Source organism: Pomacea canaliculata, linkage group LG12 (genome assembly GCF_003073045.1).
Source record: "Pomacea canaliculata isolate SZHN2017 linkage group LG12, ASM307304v1, whole genome shotgun sequence".
Lineage (NCBI taxonomy): Eukaryota > Metazoa > Mollusca > Gastropoda > Architaenioglossa > Ampullariidae > Pomacea > Pomacea canaliculata.
Genome location: NC_037601.1, coordinates 5,435,185 through 5,453,146, shown reverse-complemented (window position 1 = coordinate 5,453,146; position 17,962 = coordinate 5,435,185). Strand labels below are relative to the sequence as shown.

The window sequence follows — 17,962 nt, the reverse complement described above, 5'->3', positions numbered from 1 at the left end:
ATATGAAATGCTATTACTAGTTGCCTATTTTGGGATCATAGAATGAATTGTTTAAAAAGATATGCAGTTCTGCATTTTAATATTTTTAAAGAAATCTTGGTGGTGGATGAATATCTGTATATTCCCTATTGGCAAATCTAGAAAGCAATATGGTTAACACTTGCTGCACTACATGCCCAGCATGATTGTTAAATGTGCAGCCTAATAATTCAGTCTTGCTGAAAGGTTAGCATTGCCTGGAAAATTACCACATTTGATATGCTTTTGAAAAAGTGGTATGGCAAATAAAAAAATCTCCACATCTGAATTCAGGCAGTCATCTAAATTACAAGGCAGTGTGTATGACCTATAAAGCATGTTTCACTAGCAAGTGACCCGGCTGGTGCTGTGGTTATTAAGCAAGGGGCAAGTTGTTGCTCTAGGAGAACTTTAGGGCAAGTGTCTGGTTTTTGAAGTTAAAATGCTTTATCTGAACAATTATGGTGTTTTACTCCTTGAGCAGTAACTTTTCAAAATGTGTCCTGGGGCAAAGAAATAAAGTAACTGTAAACTCGACACTGATTTATAGCTTTAGAGACATGTTCTTGAGGTTCTGATTTTGCCCTGAGAAGAACTTAAAACTATAGCCCCTGGAGGTTAACAGCAAAAGTGATGATAAAGTGCTACAACTGCGCAGGGATGTTGCATTTACCACTTGTACTAATGAAGTTCTGGCAGCGGACATCTATATTATGAAGAATCTGTCATATCTGATAAAGGATTAAATTGTATAAACCAATAATCTAGATGTAATTCTAAATGCGTTACTTTATTATAGTTTGATTTCCTTGACTAAAACATCAATCTATTAACCAGATTGATCATGACATAATCTAAAAAGTTTATACAGAGTGTCATGTAGATTATTCTAGACCTAAGGGCAGTATTTTAATTATGTTAGTAAAAATTATAACTGGTCAATGATGTTAAGTTACTAAAAATTTGTGCAGTTCAGGTGCTAGAAAAAATGGAAAACTGAGGGTTTAAACATATTTAAGGAAAAGTAATTCCTCCTACCATTGATATCAACAATCCTGTTTTAGCGTCAATTAAAAAACAATCGGATGCCTTCTATTACAACAAATGTATGACGAAAAGTTTCATTTTAAATGCATGCTGCAGTACTTGTATACAAAAATGTGGACAAATGCAAATCTGATGGAGCAATAAACAAATGTCAACAGACAATAATCACCTTCCCACCAGAGCTTAAAATGACATCTGCTTGCATGGATTCTGAAGCAGCTTTGGCTATAGTGAGAATGAAATGACATGGAACCAAAAATTAACAGATTTATATTGCCAGCTCAGATTTATTGGGGAAGATGGCTCATCAGTAAATAAAATTTTAAAAAAAGGCTATTGGATTAATCTCATCTACATTGTTAATTTCTGTGATATTAAAGTATTGATGTAATCAATCAGATAAAAAGAACGGTGAAGAAAATGCTCTGTTTCAATGGGTTGTCCTTACTCTTTATAACCTGGCACCAGCATAGCTGCCTGAGCTCTGATGCCTTACCATGCAAGACAATGTGCTTGGGTGCTTGTTTTGCCTTTTGTGCTACTCATCAGATGGATGGTCCTTATCTATTGGATTGTCTTTAGTCTCGTGCAGCACATTTATCTTGCATCTACATGGGGAAATGTGCTTTACAATTCACTTACTCCAAAGGGAATACTTTTTGTGCCTATAAAGTACTGTAGAAAAAAACAACAACTGAAGACTAGATGTTATTGGCAAAAAAGGTGGGAAATGCACACTGGCACCAGATGTACTGGCTTAAGCAGTTGCTTGCATTGTTAATCACTTTTTTCCAAGTTTTTGCAATTAGCATCTTTGGCTTATAAAAAGCTAAAAAATGTGTTCCTTTCAAGTGGTAAATGATGTCAAAATATGGCAAAAAGATTGTACAAGCCATTTCAAAGATGAGCAGCTGAGTTTGTACGCAGATGTTTCCTCAAGTCTTTTACATAATACTTTGATTTGTGGATGCATGAAAATTGCAAGCTGAAGCAATCATGATCTGGCATTTATTCAACAATAATTGAGCAGAACTTAGACATGGTGCCAGCAGTATCATAGTGGAATGTTCCAGAATAGCGTTCTGCCTAATACTAAAACCAGAAAGCATCTCAAACAGCTCGCAGTCAAGTGAAGATTGTATTAAAAATAGTGCTAATGACTGACGCTGTTAAAACAAAAGTGGTGTTTAGCATTGTTGCAAGATCAGACACAATACGTTTATTGCACTTATGGTGATTCATCACAAGGGTTTTTACATGTTATGAAAATATAGAGGGATTCTATGGTGATGAGAGATCAAAAACTTTGCCTTTCATAAATGGATCACCAAACGCGTCTTCAGTTACATTTATCTTTTCCGTATTTTGTGGAGATGACTGGAACGTGAGGGCTACATAACCTTGATGTGATGCTAGCCCCACCATAACTGAGTTACTATGGGGCATGAGTTGACAGCACAGTACTCCAGTGTCAAATGTGTAGGATCCCAGAAATTTTCCTGTAGAGACAAAAACACTAAATGCATTTCAATACACTTTTTTTATTTAACATTTTATTAACAAATAATAGTTCTATTTATTTGGTTTCAAACACTTGAACAAAGGTGGAACATGCGGTAAACTTATTCCCAACTTTATATGTAACTTGTACCTTTTTTTTCCGACTAATGTTAGTTTGCAAGCTGTATTGTTTATAACAATCTACTACAAGTATGATTTTCTCAACATAGCAACAGCTACTGTTAAGGTGAGATAATTTAAGGTGCAATCTGGCAACAGTATTCTCACCCTCCATTATATTCCATAGGGCAACAGTAGATGTGGTCGGAGTAATGCATGTCTTGGATGAATATGTGACAGCCATAGCTGCATCTGGTGAGAGCTTCACCTGGTTGTAGATAGCTTTCACACCACACACATGGAAACTGGAAATACAACATACGGTTATCACTAACCATGTTCAAACAGATCTGATGACACTGAAAATAGGAACCTGTAAATTTTTAAAAAGGATCAGTCACAAAACAAGGATGTTTTCAGAACATGCAGATGACACTAATGGTCATCTGTAAATCCTATTTTATTACAGATGTATAGATCAAGAAAGATTTAACCCAGTGCACAAGTTTATTAGTCAGTTTGTCATAAGGGTTTAAGAAACAAGTTTCTTTCAGCTCTGGTGCTTCTTATTCTTCCCATTTCTATGTGATTTCTTTGTCATTGGGGAGACCACACTTTTCTCGTGTTCATATTTTTGTCAAAGTGGTGTCTGTCCCTTTCTATCGCTGCTCTCCCCATTCCCGACAGCTGGGTCGACTTGGGGGAGGGAGGCAAATTGGTGTTTTAGGCCGAGCCAGTAACTAAAGCTATATCACGGAATAGCTCCCAGCCCTGTAAACAGATGTCACGTGCAGTGCCCAAGTCGAGAGCCGAACCCAGTCGAGGTAGGAGCTGTGTGCTGACACTTACTTGCAGTTTCCGGAAGTAAGGCTGAATGACGCCAGAGAGCTGTCATCCAGCAGCATGATGAGACTCAAGGTGGGGGAGGCCATCTTGATGCACGTCACGCTAGCAGCCATCTTGAAACGCTTGAACAGCTGTCCACTGCTGAGTTCATAGACCACCACGAACGTGGGGCTAGGGCTGGACAGTTCCTAGGTCACGACACAAACGAAATACTAATGTTGTTTTAACATAGGATTTTTATTTTAAAGTAAGAATATATCAATTGGATGTTGTGTAACGCATCGACTGGTGTTGGGTAACATCGTTCGGATGGTTTCATCAAAAAAATGGTTTCACCTGAAGGTGATTTCGCACTATTTCAGGGATGCAAGGTTGATAGGAATGAAACTGAAGCACCGGCAAAAACCCAGCCCTGTTGAAAAAATCCCACATGCAAAAAAAATATATATATATATATTGACCTCCGAAACGAGATGTGAACCTGAAGGTTCTGCAGTGGTAACAAGCGTTTGACCACTGCGCTATCGGGCACTCATAACTTTACGGTTTGCATATTTTTTTTCCTCATCGGTTTAATGAACATTTTCTTTTCCCTAACCCATCTACTTCCCCGAGTATATCTGACAGAACTGTCACGAATTAACTACCCACTTATCCATATCCATGTGTGTGGAGAGAGAGAAGAAGAACGGAAATGTGTCACCTTGCAGGCACACGCTGCATACGCCCCGTCGTCGGTGATGTCGGCGATGTTGGTGGCGAACTCGTGCTGCGGAAGCCTCAAGTCGTGCCGCAGTTTGCACTCGCGCAGGTCCCAGACCAGCAGCGGCGAGGGCTTCTGCGTCTCGTCGCCGCATACCAGTGTCCCTCCGTCCGCGCTCACCAGCAGCGAGTTCAGGAAGCGGTCCTCTCCGGCCTTGAACGTGGCCCGAATTTGGCCGGTAAAAAGGTCAAGGACGTTAACGGACATCCGGTTCCTCGACAGGACGATGACGGTGGAGGCATCGCCCATGCAGAAGAAGGGCATGTTCAGGTTCAGCAAACCCGGAAGTCTGGTCACCTGGGCCCCTGTGTTGAGGTTCAGCAGGCGAAGCTCGCGGTTGCACAGAACCAGTACATGGTGGGCGTCAACAAGGGCCAGGTCCCGAGGCTTGTCGAGTCCTCGGAGAATTCTGATTGGCTCGTGATGACGTGTGTCCCACACCACTACTTCCCCCGCAAGTTCTGAAATGCTGACCAAAAAGGGAGAGTCAGCTGCTAGAAGATAAAGACCGTCGATGCCACATTCTGCGGAATAGTTTCCCTCCAGTGTGTTAATGAGAGACGCGGGGGAGTCCTGCAGAGACAGAACAAGACTTGGAGGGCAGGCACATGCCGCCTTAATTTTCTCTGCAATATTCAGTTTCTGTGTGCCAGTTCCCTCGTTTTTCTCTATTTCTTTGTTAAGATAGTTGTACAGCTGCTTCACGCTGACAGATAGTTCTTTCGCATTTTGAGCCAAAACCATCATCAACCATTTTATGTCCTCTGCCAGTGATGGTATTTTGACAGCGGCGATATGCAGGTCTTGCAGCACCTGACCGGTTGAAGTGGCTTCCAGTTTCTTCACCAACCGGTCCACATTGAGAATATGGTGCTCAGCAATGGTGTCGAGCTGCTCCTGTTTCTGGCTGTGCAAGAGATGGTACAACAAACACAGAAACTTGCGGTTGTTGGAGTGGTTAGCGGTGTACTCATCTGGTTGGGGCAAGACATAGCGATGGTGTAGCACTTCAACCTGCATTGTCAAAGAAGTGAAAGACTAGCGATTTTTATCACAAATATCATTTTTATATGTAGTCACAAGCACAACTTTTTGTACATATCTGCGATTATGACAGCTTGCTTTGCATCTCTGAGGTAGAAGGTAATAAAGGATGCTCAGTCCTGATGTGCTGAAGTGGCAGTTCCAGTAGTTCTGAATGTTTGCTGCTGATTTTACAATCTGGACAGTTATTTTTAAAGATTTTTTTTTGCAGTTATTGCTGCGCAGCTATTATTCTAGGAAAGGAACCACTGCATTCAAAAACAAAAAACAAACCACAACAACAACAAAACAAAACAAAAAAAAACCCGGAATAAATTCATTATAGTGTTATCCATCTTGAAATGTACAGGTTTCCCAAGCTATCCGACAGCAAAGCATTCCCATGAATCCTATTTATGCCAAAAATGGCATCAAGCAAAGAAGCATTTATGATTATACAGGAACAACATTTTGAGTATTCCCAATCCGTTACAAAAAATTCTACCAAATCATGCCAGAGACACAAAAAAATTAAATTAACACTAACAGTAATTATTTGATAAATACACAGCTTGAATAAAAGTGGAAATAATGTCTGTTCAGGGTAGTCTCCTTTATCAGAGGCTGCAAAGCAAATTTTTGCTTTTTGTCTTTTTGTTGTAAAAAAAGAATTTTTTCTTTGGATTAGCGAATTAGTGTTAAGGTAGGTCCTTCCTTTGAAGGAAGAGAAGTAAAGGAAACTTTCAAAAAGCGGAAGAAAGCAGCATTTCGTCTATGGCGTCGCCATCGAAACTGGAACTCTCACCTCTGCGTTAGGATCAGGAAACAGTTTGGGTTTATTTGCCCATCGACCCTGGAAGAAGTCCGCCAGAGTGGCGTGAAGGGCCGCCAGTGCCGGAGGACCTGTGTGATCCAGATAGCGAAGTATGACAGCAGTTGCCACAGTCTGCTGGCTCCACCGGCTGACACTGTGACCCTGCAGGCAGATGTCATCCAGCCAGGGGGCCAGAGTGGTCTTGAGGTGGAACCAGACTGCCTGCGGACAGCGACACACAGCGGGGACCTCCTGGGGGTACATGGACAGGACCACCGAGTCGTCAATGGCTAGAAGGTCGTCCATCTCGCTGTCACTCAAGCCACACCTTGCAGTAAACAAACAGCGACAACAAGTTATTCTCGTCAACGCTGTACTAGGAGACATGACGAGAACTAGAATTTAGGAGTTTTTCTTTACGAATTTGGATTTTTCTTTTAAGATCCCCTTTCCCATTTCCTGCTGTTTATTTGCTTCTTTCCTTTCTTTCGTTTATACGAAATATTACAAACAGCTCTGGCAGTTTCATTTCAGTTATTTGGTTCTTGTGTATTTATATTAAGAGAACGATACGGAGAATGTTAATAGAGGAATAGTGTGTGTGTGTGTTGCTCTTCCTCCAATTTTTTAAACCTTTACTTCATAATTGCACAAGGCCATGGCAAAGCAGACAGACGACTGAAATCTAACATCAGATTAAGCTTCTGTAAGAAAAAACAAATTGTTGAAGACAGGGGCAACAACAGATTATGCGACGAGTGCAGTTAGTAACCTTTGGACATAATATCTACAGGACAAAACTCTAAAACTTTTTTGGCGGTTCTTCTGCATACCAGACATATACAAATACAATTAAATTCAACAACAGCAAATCATACATATATCTGGAAAGTTTATACGGCAGGGTTAGTTTACTGAAGACACTTACCGGGCGATTGTCAGGTAAGTTAGAATTCGAGCAACACACTCTTTCCCTATACTGCTCTCCAGCTCTAACAAGACCTGCTGCACGGCATCTTCAACACTCGAAGGGAGTTCATTTTCAGTGATGCAAGTCCTTGAGGTCCAGCCTTTGGCCATGGTTGCTAAGGCGACAGCAAAGAATGGGCGAGGACACTTTTCCATAGCAGCAACAACAGCTGCTTCTTGTTGCGGAGTGACACAGCGTCTGCTGACCTGCAGCTCTCTGTGGAAAATGGTTTTCAGCTCGGCCAGACCCACTGATTGTAGTTCCATGAAGCACTTGGAGTCAAGCTAATGAAGGATTAAAAAAAGTTCAAAGCAGCAATCATTCATAAATGTTACAGATTATTAGAAAATTAAAATACTTGTCTTTCTGAAACTGTTCGATTTGCGATTTTGTCTCCATGCCTGAGACTGATTATCACACAACTTCAACTAGACTGAAAAGAGACAGCAATTTTTTTTAATGCAGTCATTTTGTCGATTATTAATCCATCATTATTACTTTGATGATGGAAGGCTTATACAATCCAAAATCTTAAACCAAGGTTGTCCGGGCCGTACACAGTATTGAAGGAATATAGTTTGCCCCCGTAGATAAGAAAGACTTTAAGAGCTCACCCCATTAGACCAAGTATCCAACAAGCTGTTGTCACTTGTAAGCATCACCAAATGGAGATTTTCTGGAAGATTCTTGGGTGGTTGCCAGCCCTGCTCATCTAGCATAGTCAGCTGGAGACCACTGAGTATTATGGCAACAGGATGGTCAGCTGCACACCGCGCAATGCTGGACAGTAGTGCATCGAATGACAGACTCTGTAACGAGAATACAACACACAATATAAGGCCAACATTTCATTATGTTTGTAAACAGTGACCATTTAAACAGGATGGTCACGATATTACTGAATAAAGTAAATCGAGCATCATTCAAGTTCTTTGATAACAGACCAAATCATCTCAAGCATTATTGGCCCCTTTCAAGAAAAGATTAGGCACACCATGATAGAATAAAGTAAATCGCAAGTAATTGTACATTTATACATTAAAAACTCTTTTGTGTATTAGATTAGATGTAGCAACAAGGAAGTGTCCAAATAAAGCATGTTCATTCCTTTCAATGTTTCGTTACCTTCAACTGCTTCATGCCCGGTCCTCCAAGAGCTATCGAGGTCTGTTCAAGGATGCTGAACATCGCAGCGGACAGGTTCTGGCCATCTGGTGTCAGCCCCAGGAACCGGAGTGCCACAACTGCTGATCTTGACACTGCCATTTCACTGGCCAGTTGAGCCGCCACAGTGTCAAGACCACATCCCAGGCACCCGTGAAGGATGAGAGGAGAGCGAGGCAAAGACTGGATGTGGCTGATGGCCATGGAGACTGTTGGGGAGACCTGGTCTACCCGGGAGCACAGTTGGTACCGTTTGTGGGCGTGCAGGCAAAGCTCGTGGGACAGGGCTGTAGGCATGCCTGGGGATCGCCAGCAGACATTTGTCACCCATCATCAAATTAGCTTGTTAAAGAGGTTAGTGTACGACAAACATTTGTCACGTGATCAAATTCAGGCTCAAACTGTTTCAATATGACTGTGAGGGAAGGTAATATCATTCATGATCAAATTAGTGTTTCTGTGGTAAATATTGGTCCTAGGTCCAGAGGGCTGATTTCAGTCTGCATTAAGGAGAAAAACGAGTTGCCTTTCATGTCAAGAAGGTGTCGATTTTCACCTTTTTTTTTTCAGAGCTCCCAACGAAGAAAAATTTCTATGTCTCTTGAGACCATAGACAATAAAGATGTCTTGTATTTTTAATTTTTCCATCTGTACAGATTTTTAGTACTGTTTCTAGTTGAATTATTAATACAAAAAGTGTTACCTACCTGCTGCCGTAAAAATATCCTGTTGTCTTTTGTCATCAAAGACAGTCTTCAATGCTGTCTGCAGCTTCATCTCTAGCCGCTCAGACAAACTGCACTGGAAGTCATTTTCACACTCCATCGTAGCCAGTCCCACGGAGTCCTTGGCCTCAACGGATGCTGTACACTTTAAAATGTAGTCCACGTGGACTTCTTGCTCTATTCGTGATTTCAGCCCACTTAGTAGTTTCGCGGATCTGTGGTTTCTCTCGACTTCGTTGATGTTGTTGTCTGTGGAAAGCAGTGGATCCGAACTTTCGATGTTATCCTTGCTGGTAGCACCTTCTGGAAGATGGTGAAAATCGCGGAGGACAACCACTATATTGTCAGACATGCGGTTTCGGGAGTTTAGAGCTTTGATTATCTCCTCATGGAGGCCTGGAATTAAAAAAATGCTAATAAAGAATATATCAAGAACATCTTATCAATGCCATCTGTTAATTTCATTTCTTAACTGCTTTCACACACACACACACACACATCGATTCAATTCAGATCCTTAGTCTGGATTATCTTTTAATCATTATCTGTAAAGGTGAAACTTAGCTAGTCTTAGTCTTATTTTTTTGTTAATCAGTCTTTCTTCTCTCACAAACCATCCCCCAGAATTCTGGGCTCGGATGCTCGCACATCAATCCTAGTACAGTTCCCAGAACTCACAAACAACAGACTCACACGGCGCCATGTACAACTCCTTCTCTTCGTCTGTCATGATATCACATAGAACATCACACAGCTCCTGCAGCAGCTTCCTGTCCATGGTGGGTGTCTGAACACTGATGTAAGCAGGAGGGAGGCTGTTTTCGTCCAGAAAATAACATTCGTGAAACACTTTTTTCATATCTTCGCCAGGAAGTCGAGAGTAGATATCATCAAACTGTGCAGCAGGTATTGACAACGGGAGGGTCCATCCCAGCTTGTTGCTTAAAATCACCTTGAAATAATTTTAAAAATTCACATCAGTGCTTATCACTTTAGAGCAGTTTGTTGACATTTATCATGCCTTAATAGAAAAATGTTGTTTTACAAGTTTAAAAAATGTCCCCCTAAAGCGATACACATACATTACGAAAGTTTCTCGATGGATAGGCTCCAAGGCAAATGATTTACTGAAAGAATGGACAATACATTTAATTTGTTGTCTCAGCCTGAGAGTATTGCTTCAGGTATTCCAAGTCAGGTTCCAAGCCAAGTAACATTGCCGGCTTTGGGAGGGCGACAAAATTATCAAGTGATTAATTATGAACTTATATGTATATGTGTTTATATATATATATGTGTGTGGGCATATCTTGTGTGAATGTGTGTGTGTGTGTGTGTGTGTGTGTGTGTGTGAAGTAGGACAAAATTTAAAAACATTAAAATTCCATGTGGTGCGCACACAGTTTCAATGTCCCAGCAGTACTGACCAACCACAAAGTGACATCATTGCACATAGCAGACTTCGCCATGTGGCCAATCTGTATCTGCTGGTCGATGCCTGATGGCAGTGGCCAGTGGAGGTCCACGATCTGCAGGTGATACCCGTGTTCTTCACAAAACACCCGCAGTCGTGGAAAGACAGTCTTGGTCAACACCATTCTCTCGGCCAGGGTGTCTGCAGCGAAGCAAATACGAGAGTTCAAACCACCCTTATATTAATGGTAATCTGGGCTGCCTGAGGTCGAAGAAGAAGACAGGAAAAAGTAAATAGTCAAATGAGGTATATCGTGTAATTTTTTTATTTGTAAAATTTATTTATAGAAGAGTTGAGCGTCGAGTGTTGACTGCTGGTATTCTTTTACGGTGGTCGGGGCAGAGAATGAACTTTTTAATGTGGAAATTGTAGGCTTAAGTGTCTCTCTCACATAGTTAATAAAGAATTGTCATTGTCACACATGCACACATTGTTCTTTCCACCCCTCTTCCCCATGTCCTCTCCCTCTCTTGCCTTCTTCACGCTCTTGCGCATGTATCCCGATCCTTCGCGTAGAAATTTGCCCACAAAAATAACTCCACGAGCTCCGAGAAATGTCCACTATGTAAACTGTCCTCACCTGTATCATCTGCAGCAATGTACAGTTTGATGACACGAGGACTGAGCGGGAGAGGTCCTGGATCGAACCCCATCAACAAATTTTGCATTTCCGGCGCGAGGCTAGCCACGTGCGACGGCATGCGCCATTGCGGATCCTTGCGCACGGACTTGTCGTCTGCTGTCGGGGACCCGTGTTGGGAGGGTAGGTTGGTAAGTGTAGTGCTGGAACCTGTATTCGAGACAGTCATCATGTCCATAGATAATACTGGTATCAGCGAGTTAGTCTCCTCCATTAACCCGTCGCTGGGTCCCGGGGTACTGTCGGGTGTCGGTTGTTCATTTTGAACTTCTGGCGGCTTAGAAACTTGCACTTCGACCTCGCTGGATGATGTCATGCTGAAAGCTCGGCTACGCCTACACTGCATGTCTCCTCCAAGACACCGCTTGCTGGAGGTGGACTTCAGGCTGCACAGGTAACGCAAATTATTCTTTATATTCAAAATATCTTGGGAAAAACTAGAAAATATTTAGGAACCTTCGTACAGAGTGCGTCCAAGGTGAATCTAGTGAACAGAGGTGTGGGTACAGTCCAGTGTTCACATGTGAGTACAATGTGGGCGTGGAGTTCTGAACCTTAATGAATGGACTGTAATTAACCAGATGTTAGGGATAATTTAGTTTGCTTGGATTGGTGGGTGTGCAGTTGTGTGCCGTTAATGAACAGTCTTTGATGAGCCGGGTGAGAAAGATCTTTGAGTTGTTTGCATCGTTTACAGTGAGTGTCCGACTGGGGTAAGCAGACGACAGATATGTACATTGTGCTTACCTTGATTTAATGGTTAGCTCAAAGCGGCTGTTAGTGGAGGAACAGCTGGATCCCATTCTTATACAAGTCCATGCCACGGCTCTTCAAATATGTGGCTGGTCGTGCCTGCCATGTGAACTGTCACCATTTTTCTGATAGCAAATTTGACAATGGCGCCCACAGCTCTGATCAGAGAGAATATTGTAGGCAGAAAATTCCTCAAGGTCTGGAACGAGAAATGTTGACAAAAATAGAGATTGATAGTGACCATTATCAGTATAATGATATAATGCAGTACTTGGCAGACTTTTACCATCACTGGATTAGTTGGACACCTTCTGGTCCATGATCAAACACAAAGCACACTGCGAGCCTGGTGATAATAAGCTTTCTGCTGACTTTGGATTAGAAGAAACATTAGAAAAGACTTAGGAAATTCGAAGGAACCTTTTTCTGGTCAGCCCTGGATAAAGACTCATTTCACCGGACAAATATGGATGGTTGTTTGACTGAGTTAGGTGAAGTTTTTATGTAACAGTTATATTAACCCAAATCTTGATTAAACTTTTAAACTTACAAGGCCTTTAGGGAGGTGAAAAGAATATTTCTATATTAGGAAAGGGGGAGGGATGAATCCTGCTAGTCTTACACGGCTAGGTGGATGGTAATGTCATATAAACGTGAATCATGAACAGGTTTACTCAATACAGTTCGGGTCTTATGAATAATATATTGATATTTACTGAAAAAGCTCTTTGTGTGTGTGTGTGTGCGGGGGTGGGCAAGCCCTGGCATTGGCGTGTCGGAAAGAAAATGTTTGTATTCCAGCCTACTCTACCGGTTGTTGTTTGCGATCTCGTGCAAGTGGTTACAGTGCACGACAACACCATCACCGCAGTCTGCTGCAATCAGTGGGCGGCCCTCGCCAAGCTGTTGTCCCAAACTGCCAGAAGGAAAGTAGACAACCTCTAGACAAGTAGACAAGGTGTAGGACAGACGGAGTGTGGAGAAATGGAGAAGGTCTGGACTTGCTCAGCCATCTGCGGCCCCGCGCGCCACAAACCCCATTCTACTGGTGCTGATCGATCTGACAAACACAGCAACTAGCTATGCAAGTTCTAGAAATTGAGCACACGCTAAATAGGGCATAAACTGTCATTATAAACATTTCTTGAAGTAATGACGACCAGTTGAAAAGGCGGTGTTGTCGAGGCATTCACAATATGTATGGGTAAGGAGTCCTTCTATCAAACCTTTGACCAAGCTTAGTTGAGCTGTGAGAAGGTCTCTGGAAAAAATGGTATCGATCGTTTCATAGATCGCTGGTATCATAGATCGATCAACTTGTCAAACTTGCTTGCCAATACATTGCCAAAACATTTGCCAGTACAGCTGGACTTTAAGATACTTTGAAGGTTTGACTCTCGGCATTTGGTCCAGTCAAGAGCGGCCTTAGGTTAACGGTTGAGTAACTTTGGCAAAGTTTGTCTTGTGACCATAATGTGCGGACCGTTTACCGGACACACTTTACCACAGCGCTACACTTTTACCTACGAGCCTCAGATGGTTTCTACTTGGTCCATCCTTGTCTATGATACTTCTATTTTTCAAACTTTTAATTCTACATACATTACCACCATCTCCCTCAACCAGAAGACAGTTTAGTGTCTAGTTACGAAGCAGTAATACAATATATAAATATATTAGTAAACCCGCTAAACTGTATGTGTGTTTTATGGATTGAAAGATGGCATACGACTGTGGAATAAATATACTAAGAGCATTAATCAGATCAGGGACATGGACCTTTTTATTAGAGTTAAAAGAGCAATGTATGGCTTCCTAAAAGCACATATTCAGACAGAACAGAATTTGCACAACCTTTCCGTTGCTTTGCGCCCTCCAACAAGGATGTGTAGATTGTCCAACATTATTCTCTGTTATCATGAAAGAAATGCGATAAGGTGTCTGTCGAGGGTGGTGATGGTATCCATCTTTGCCATGAACAGGTCGAATTATTCATCCCTGTATCTGCTGAGGATCTGGGGCTTGTGCAAGCACACCTTCTGGTTGTCGAAGTCAGATTGCATTGGGGGGATTTCTGGAAAGAAAGACAAAATGGTCAACATAAAAAACGGCCCTAGGTGTGGTCAAACGCTGCTTTGGTTTAACATTTACTGAAACCTCGAGTTCGTTTCGAAGGGCCAATCAGTTGGCGGGCAAAGAAAAAATCCCGTGTTTGATAAATCACTGAAAAGAGTCGACAGTATAAGAAGACAAAAATTTTTTAATCGAGTTGCAACCAAGCCTTTTATATGCATTTAAAGTATGGTGACTTCTTCATTATGATAGTCCTGTCAAAAAAAGCACATCACTAGGCATGTCAGAAATACCTGAATGCCGCAGTCCGTGCATTGCCAAATATGATGTGTGGGGAACATGGATGGTATTCGTCTGGTCAAATGCTTTATGGTACACGAACATTATAAACGGTAGAAATTGTGCAGAAAATAAACAGAGTGAAGGTTAAAGATGATATAAACAACAACCAGCTAATGTTAATGACAAGCATGGCAATGCAATTAATATTAGTACATCATAAATACAGCGTAGGATAATGGCTTAAATTACTAATCAACACTAATCAACACTATTTTAAAAATAAATTGAGTAAGTTTACGGTTTTGGTGTTCTGGAGCAGCTGAGGATTTTGCATTTAACTGCATTATCATGCTCAAAATGCAATTTCGGTTCTGTTTATTTTCTTAATTAATTAACTTAATTTAATTTCTCAATTAACATTACTTCTAACACCCTTGCACACAATGCTAGTGCTTTTCCACACCCTTCCTTTTGCAATATCATGCTAGCCTTAGTTCTTCTTCTTGTTTAGTTCCTCTTTGCGTTTTTTTTTATTGGATTTCATTCTTCATTAGTATTCTTGTTTATTTTTTTTAATAGTTCATATTATTTTGTTTGTTTTCCTGTCCGTCGTATGCTGTCCATGTTTCGTTCTTGTTCTTAAGCGCTAACAGCATGCTTCTTAGGAATGTGAGTATGAGCCTTACAAAATTTGTATTATTATTATTATTATTATTATTATTATTATTATTATTATTATTATTATTATTATTATTATTATTAAAGACTAGACAATAGGAAATTTCCTCACCAATATCGCGTGCTTCACATTTAATACACTGACATCTTGTTGCATCGCAAAACTGCTCAGTCTAAATTGCAAAGTTGTTGTTTAAGCACAATTTTGTAGAATATAAGTAACATTTTTCATTACAGGAAAATACCTTATTTATTCTATAATTCCAACATCTATCGCTCTTATATAGCTCAGAGAACAATTTTTGAATCTGATTGTCAATTAAACATCCTCTGACCTTTTTTTTTTTTTCAATAATAAGATTTAAAATAAACTTGCAAAACTTCATAACCTCGAGGACTACACTGAGTTTTTGTCACATTAACAAGCAAATGCTGCTTGACTCACAATTTACAAACAAAACATTGGAGTGCTTTTGTAGATTTTTTTTTTTCCAAGGTTCGGTGTGGATAGGCAGGTGAGTATGAGGCTTATTAGTTCACCGTGTAAATGTGATAATGGATAAAATGGCTTTATGTCATTAAAATGTTTTTCTTCTCCACTCATTCCTCTCTCTCTCACTCACACGGAACACGTTCCACTTCATTCTTGGCTTTGGCCATTTCCGCTTTATCACTTCCCTTAATTCCTACATTTCCAGATGCTGAATTTGTTGCTTTGTCTTTTATTATTACATTTTGCTTGTTCTTGCCCCTGAATACGACTGCACTGCCTTAAGTGGCAAGTATTCAAGAAAACTGTTGTCGGTTCGTTTCCATTTATGCGATACTAAATTTACATCTGTAAGAGGGTCTGTTATGCTATTTTATTATACATGATATTATCCATGAAAGGATCTATGTAGACAAAGTTTTTTCTATAAGAATATACGTGTTAACAACAGAATGTGTATAGCCATCAAGTGCTGGATGCAAATTTGGAATATGTAATCTCATTCATGACTCACACCGAAACATTTGGAGTCCATTCTGCACACCAACATCAATGTATCTGATAAAATCGAATATATGTTTATGTATGGGCTGTATGGCACCCACATTTGCAAATGGCAGAGCAACCCATCTTTATGCAGACTGTATAACGGCCTCTTGAACCTAAAAGACGGCTAACCTGAGGTTCGTTACCTTCCGTGTCAGTAGTCCAGTGTCTCGTCTGCCCTCGTCATGAGAGGGGGCAGCTGGTGAGTAGGAGATGACCGAAGTCCGTGCACCTCGCACCTTCCTCTTGCTTCACGCGGTGGGCAGAGCACGTGCTAAATGATTGACAGTTCACATGCTAATTGAAGTTTCCATCCTGGCTGTCTAGTCTCAACTCAAGACTCCCGCCTTAAAAACAAAGTTCACGAGAACCCGAGCAGCGGAAAGTTTGTATATTAGCGAATCAGTCAGCCAACCTGCAACATTCTTATTTCACACTGATTCCCTCGGCATGTTTGTACTCAGGAGAACCTTTCATCGCCATTTGGTCGGGTACCCGGGTGGGGTGCAAGCTGGTGTCGGAACACGGTTAGGTCGCAGTGGTTGGTGTCGCTTCGTCGTGAACTCCGCCTGCAGGTCGTGGGTACCGTGGTTGCCCATTGCCTCGTCTGCGTACCATTCCAAGTTGCTCAGCAGTCGTGCGGTTCGAGTCCACAAGAAGGAAGGACCGATCTGAGAGAACTCGAATTGTGGCCCTCCTTCCACTCTTGTTAACAATGGTCTCAAGCACGAGCCACGCAGCTTTGTCAAGCAAAATGTCCGGTTGGTGACCCGATTGAGACGAGCATCGACGACAACATCGTTCTTGCGCAACAAGCCGTGACCACCTTGCGGCGGCAGGAGGCGACTGTTGCGGACAGAAGATGTGCTGTGGACCGCGAGACCTGATCGATAGACTTGCGTGTACACTGCTCGCTGAACGCTGTGGCACGGCGCCACTCACACCTGGCATCCGGTACCCATGGCAACGCCATAAGTGTCTACCTCAGTGACGTCGGCGTGACGTCAGAACGTAACGTGCGACACGTTTGTCCCAACGGACTCGTCCCACCAACTTCATTTCTGCTTCTCCGAGGCCGTTAACTGGAGGGGTATGTCGGGAACCTTGAAAGCAAGATGAAACAATTAATGGACAGAGGAAGAAAGAATGAAAAGGACGAAACGATACAAAAAAAAAAAAAAAAAAAAAAAAAAAAAAAAATAAAATAAAATCTTGCATTTAACTTTACCCAACCTTTCGAAAAATAAGTTGTATCCCTCTAGTCCCTGAAACTAAAATGCGTGTGTGTGTGTGTGTGTGCTGTAATGCTGTGATAACAATGTTGACGATGTCAATAGATGTTCCCTGTGTATCGCTTTCTGGAGAAAAGCTAAAGTAAACGATGCTTTCATCGCTCTGAGGAACCAACAAGATCATGTCATCAAAGTTTTATTGGGTATCATGATCAAGTTAGCTTTATGTATCACAATCACTTCCCCTCCTGCAGTTTCCCATTACCAGAGTTTTACCTGACAGGTGGGCGGACGGTACGAGGGAGACTTCCAGACACCAACAACACAAAGTCGTGAAGTTGTAAACCCCGGTGTCCAGGTGCAATAGTCAGTGTCCAGCCTGATGTGCACGAGATAAAGTTTGTTGAAAACTAGAGAGGTAGATAAGTCTTAATACGCATCATCCCTTAATAACCAATTTCAAATAGTCTGTCAATACAGCAAAACAAAGAGCTATCCGTTCACACTGTATAGATGCACGCTTAAAAAATAAGATTTTGAAAAAAAAAATCAAAATAAACATTACAATCTGACAACTAAATTAAATGTAACTCACCCGTTGAACCGAGAATAATAATAAAAAATTTAATAATTAAATAAGAAAGTTAAATATTCACGACCATGAGTCACAACAGGAAGTACAAACTATCGGTTGTCAAATGTCCATCCACAGTAGTGTCACCGCTGTACACAACAACCCTTACGAGAGAACAGGTTTCTGACAGAGAATTAAATAAATTAAGGACAAGAAAAATAGATATATTA

At 41.3% G+C, this 17,962-nt stretch overlaps 1 protein-coding gene across 3 annotated transcripts; it reads right to left on the bottom strand.

Annotated features, from left to right (window-relative positions):
* Positions 1–444: 444 nt before the first annotated feature.
* LOC112576529 (NACHT and WD repeat domain-containing protein 2-like) lies at positions 445–17,571 on the bottom strand. 3 transcript variants are annotated; one of them, XM_025259064.1, is made up of 17 exons: positions 17,435–17,571; positions 16,073–17,029; positions 13,712–13,931; positions 12,669–12,773; positions 11,852–12,056; positions 11,045–11,490; positions 10,418–10,605; positions 9,684–9,942; positions 8,973–9,386; positions 8,227–8,564; positions 7,716–7,910; positions 7,060–7,385; positions 6,123–6,459; positions 4,235–5,308; positions 3,535–3,719; positions 2,854–2,990; positions 445–2,564 (listed from the first exon to the last, which is right to left on the bottom strand). In XM_025259064.1, the coding sequence occupies exons 5-17, from the start codon at positions 11,905–11,907 to the stop codon at positions 2,347–2,349; spliced, it is 4,173 nt and encodes a 1,390-aa protein (XP_025114849.1). In that variant the 5' UTR covers positions 11,908–12,056; positions 12,669–12,773; positions 13,712–13,931; positions 16,073–17,029; positions 17,435–17,571; the 3' UTR covers positions 445–2,346. The 3 variants fall into 3 exon arrangements, with proteins under 3 accessions (XP_025114849.1, XP_025114847.1, XP_025114848.1); XM_025259062.1 differs by having other exon boundaries at positions 12,669–12,917; positions 17,435–17,537; XM_025259063.1 differs by lacking the exon at positions 12,669–12,773.
* Positions 17,572–17,962: the final 391 nt, after the last annotated feature.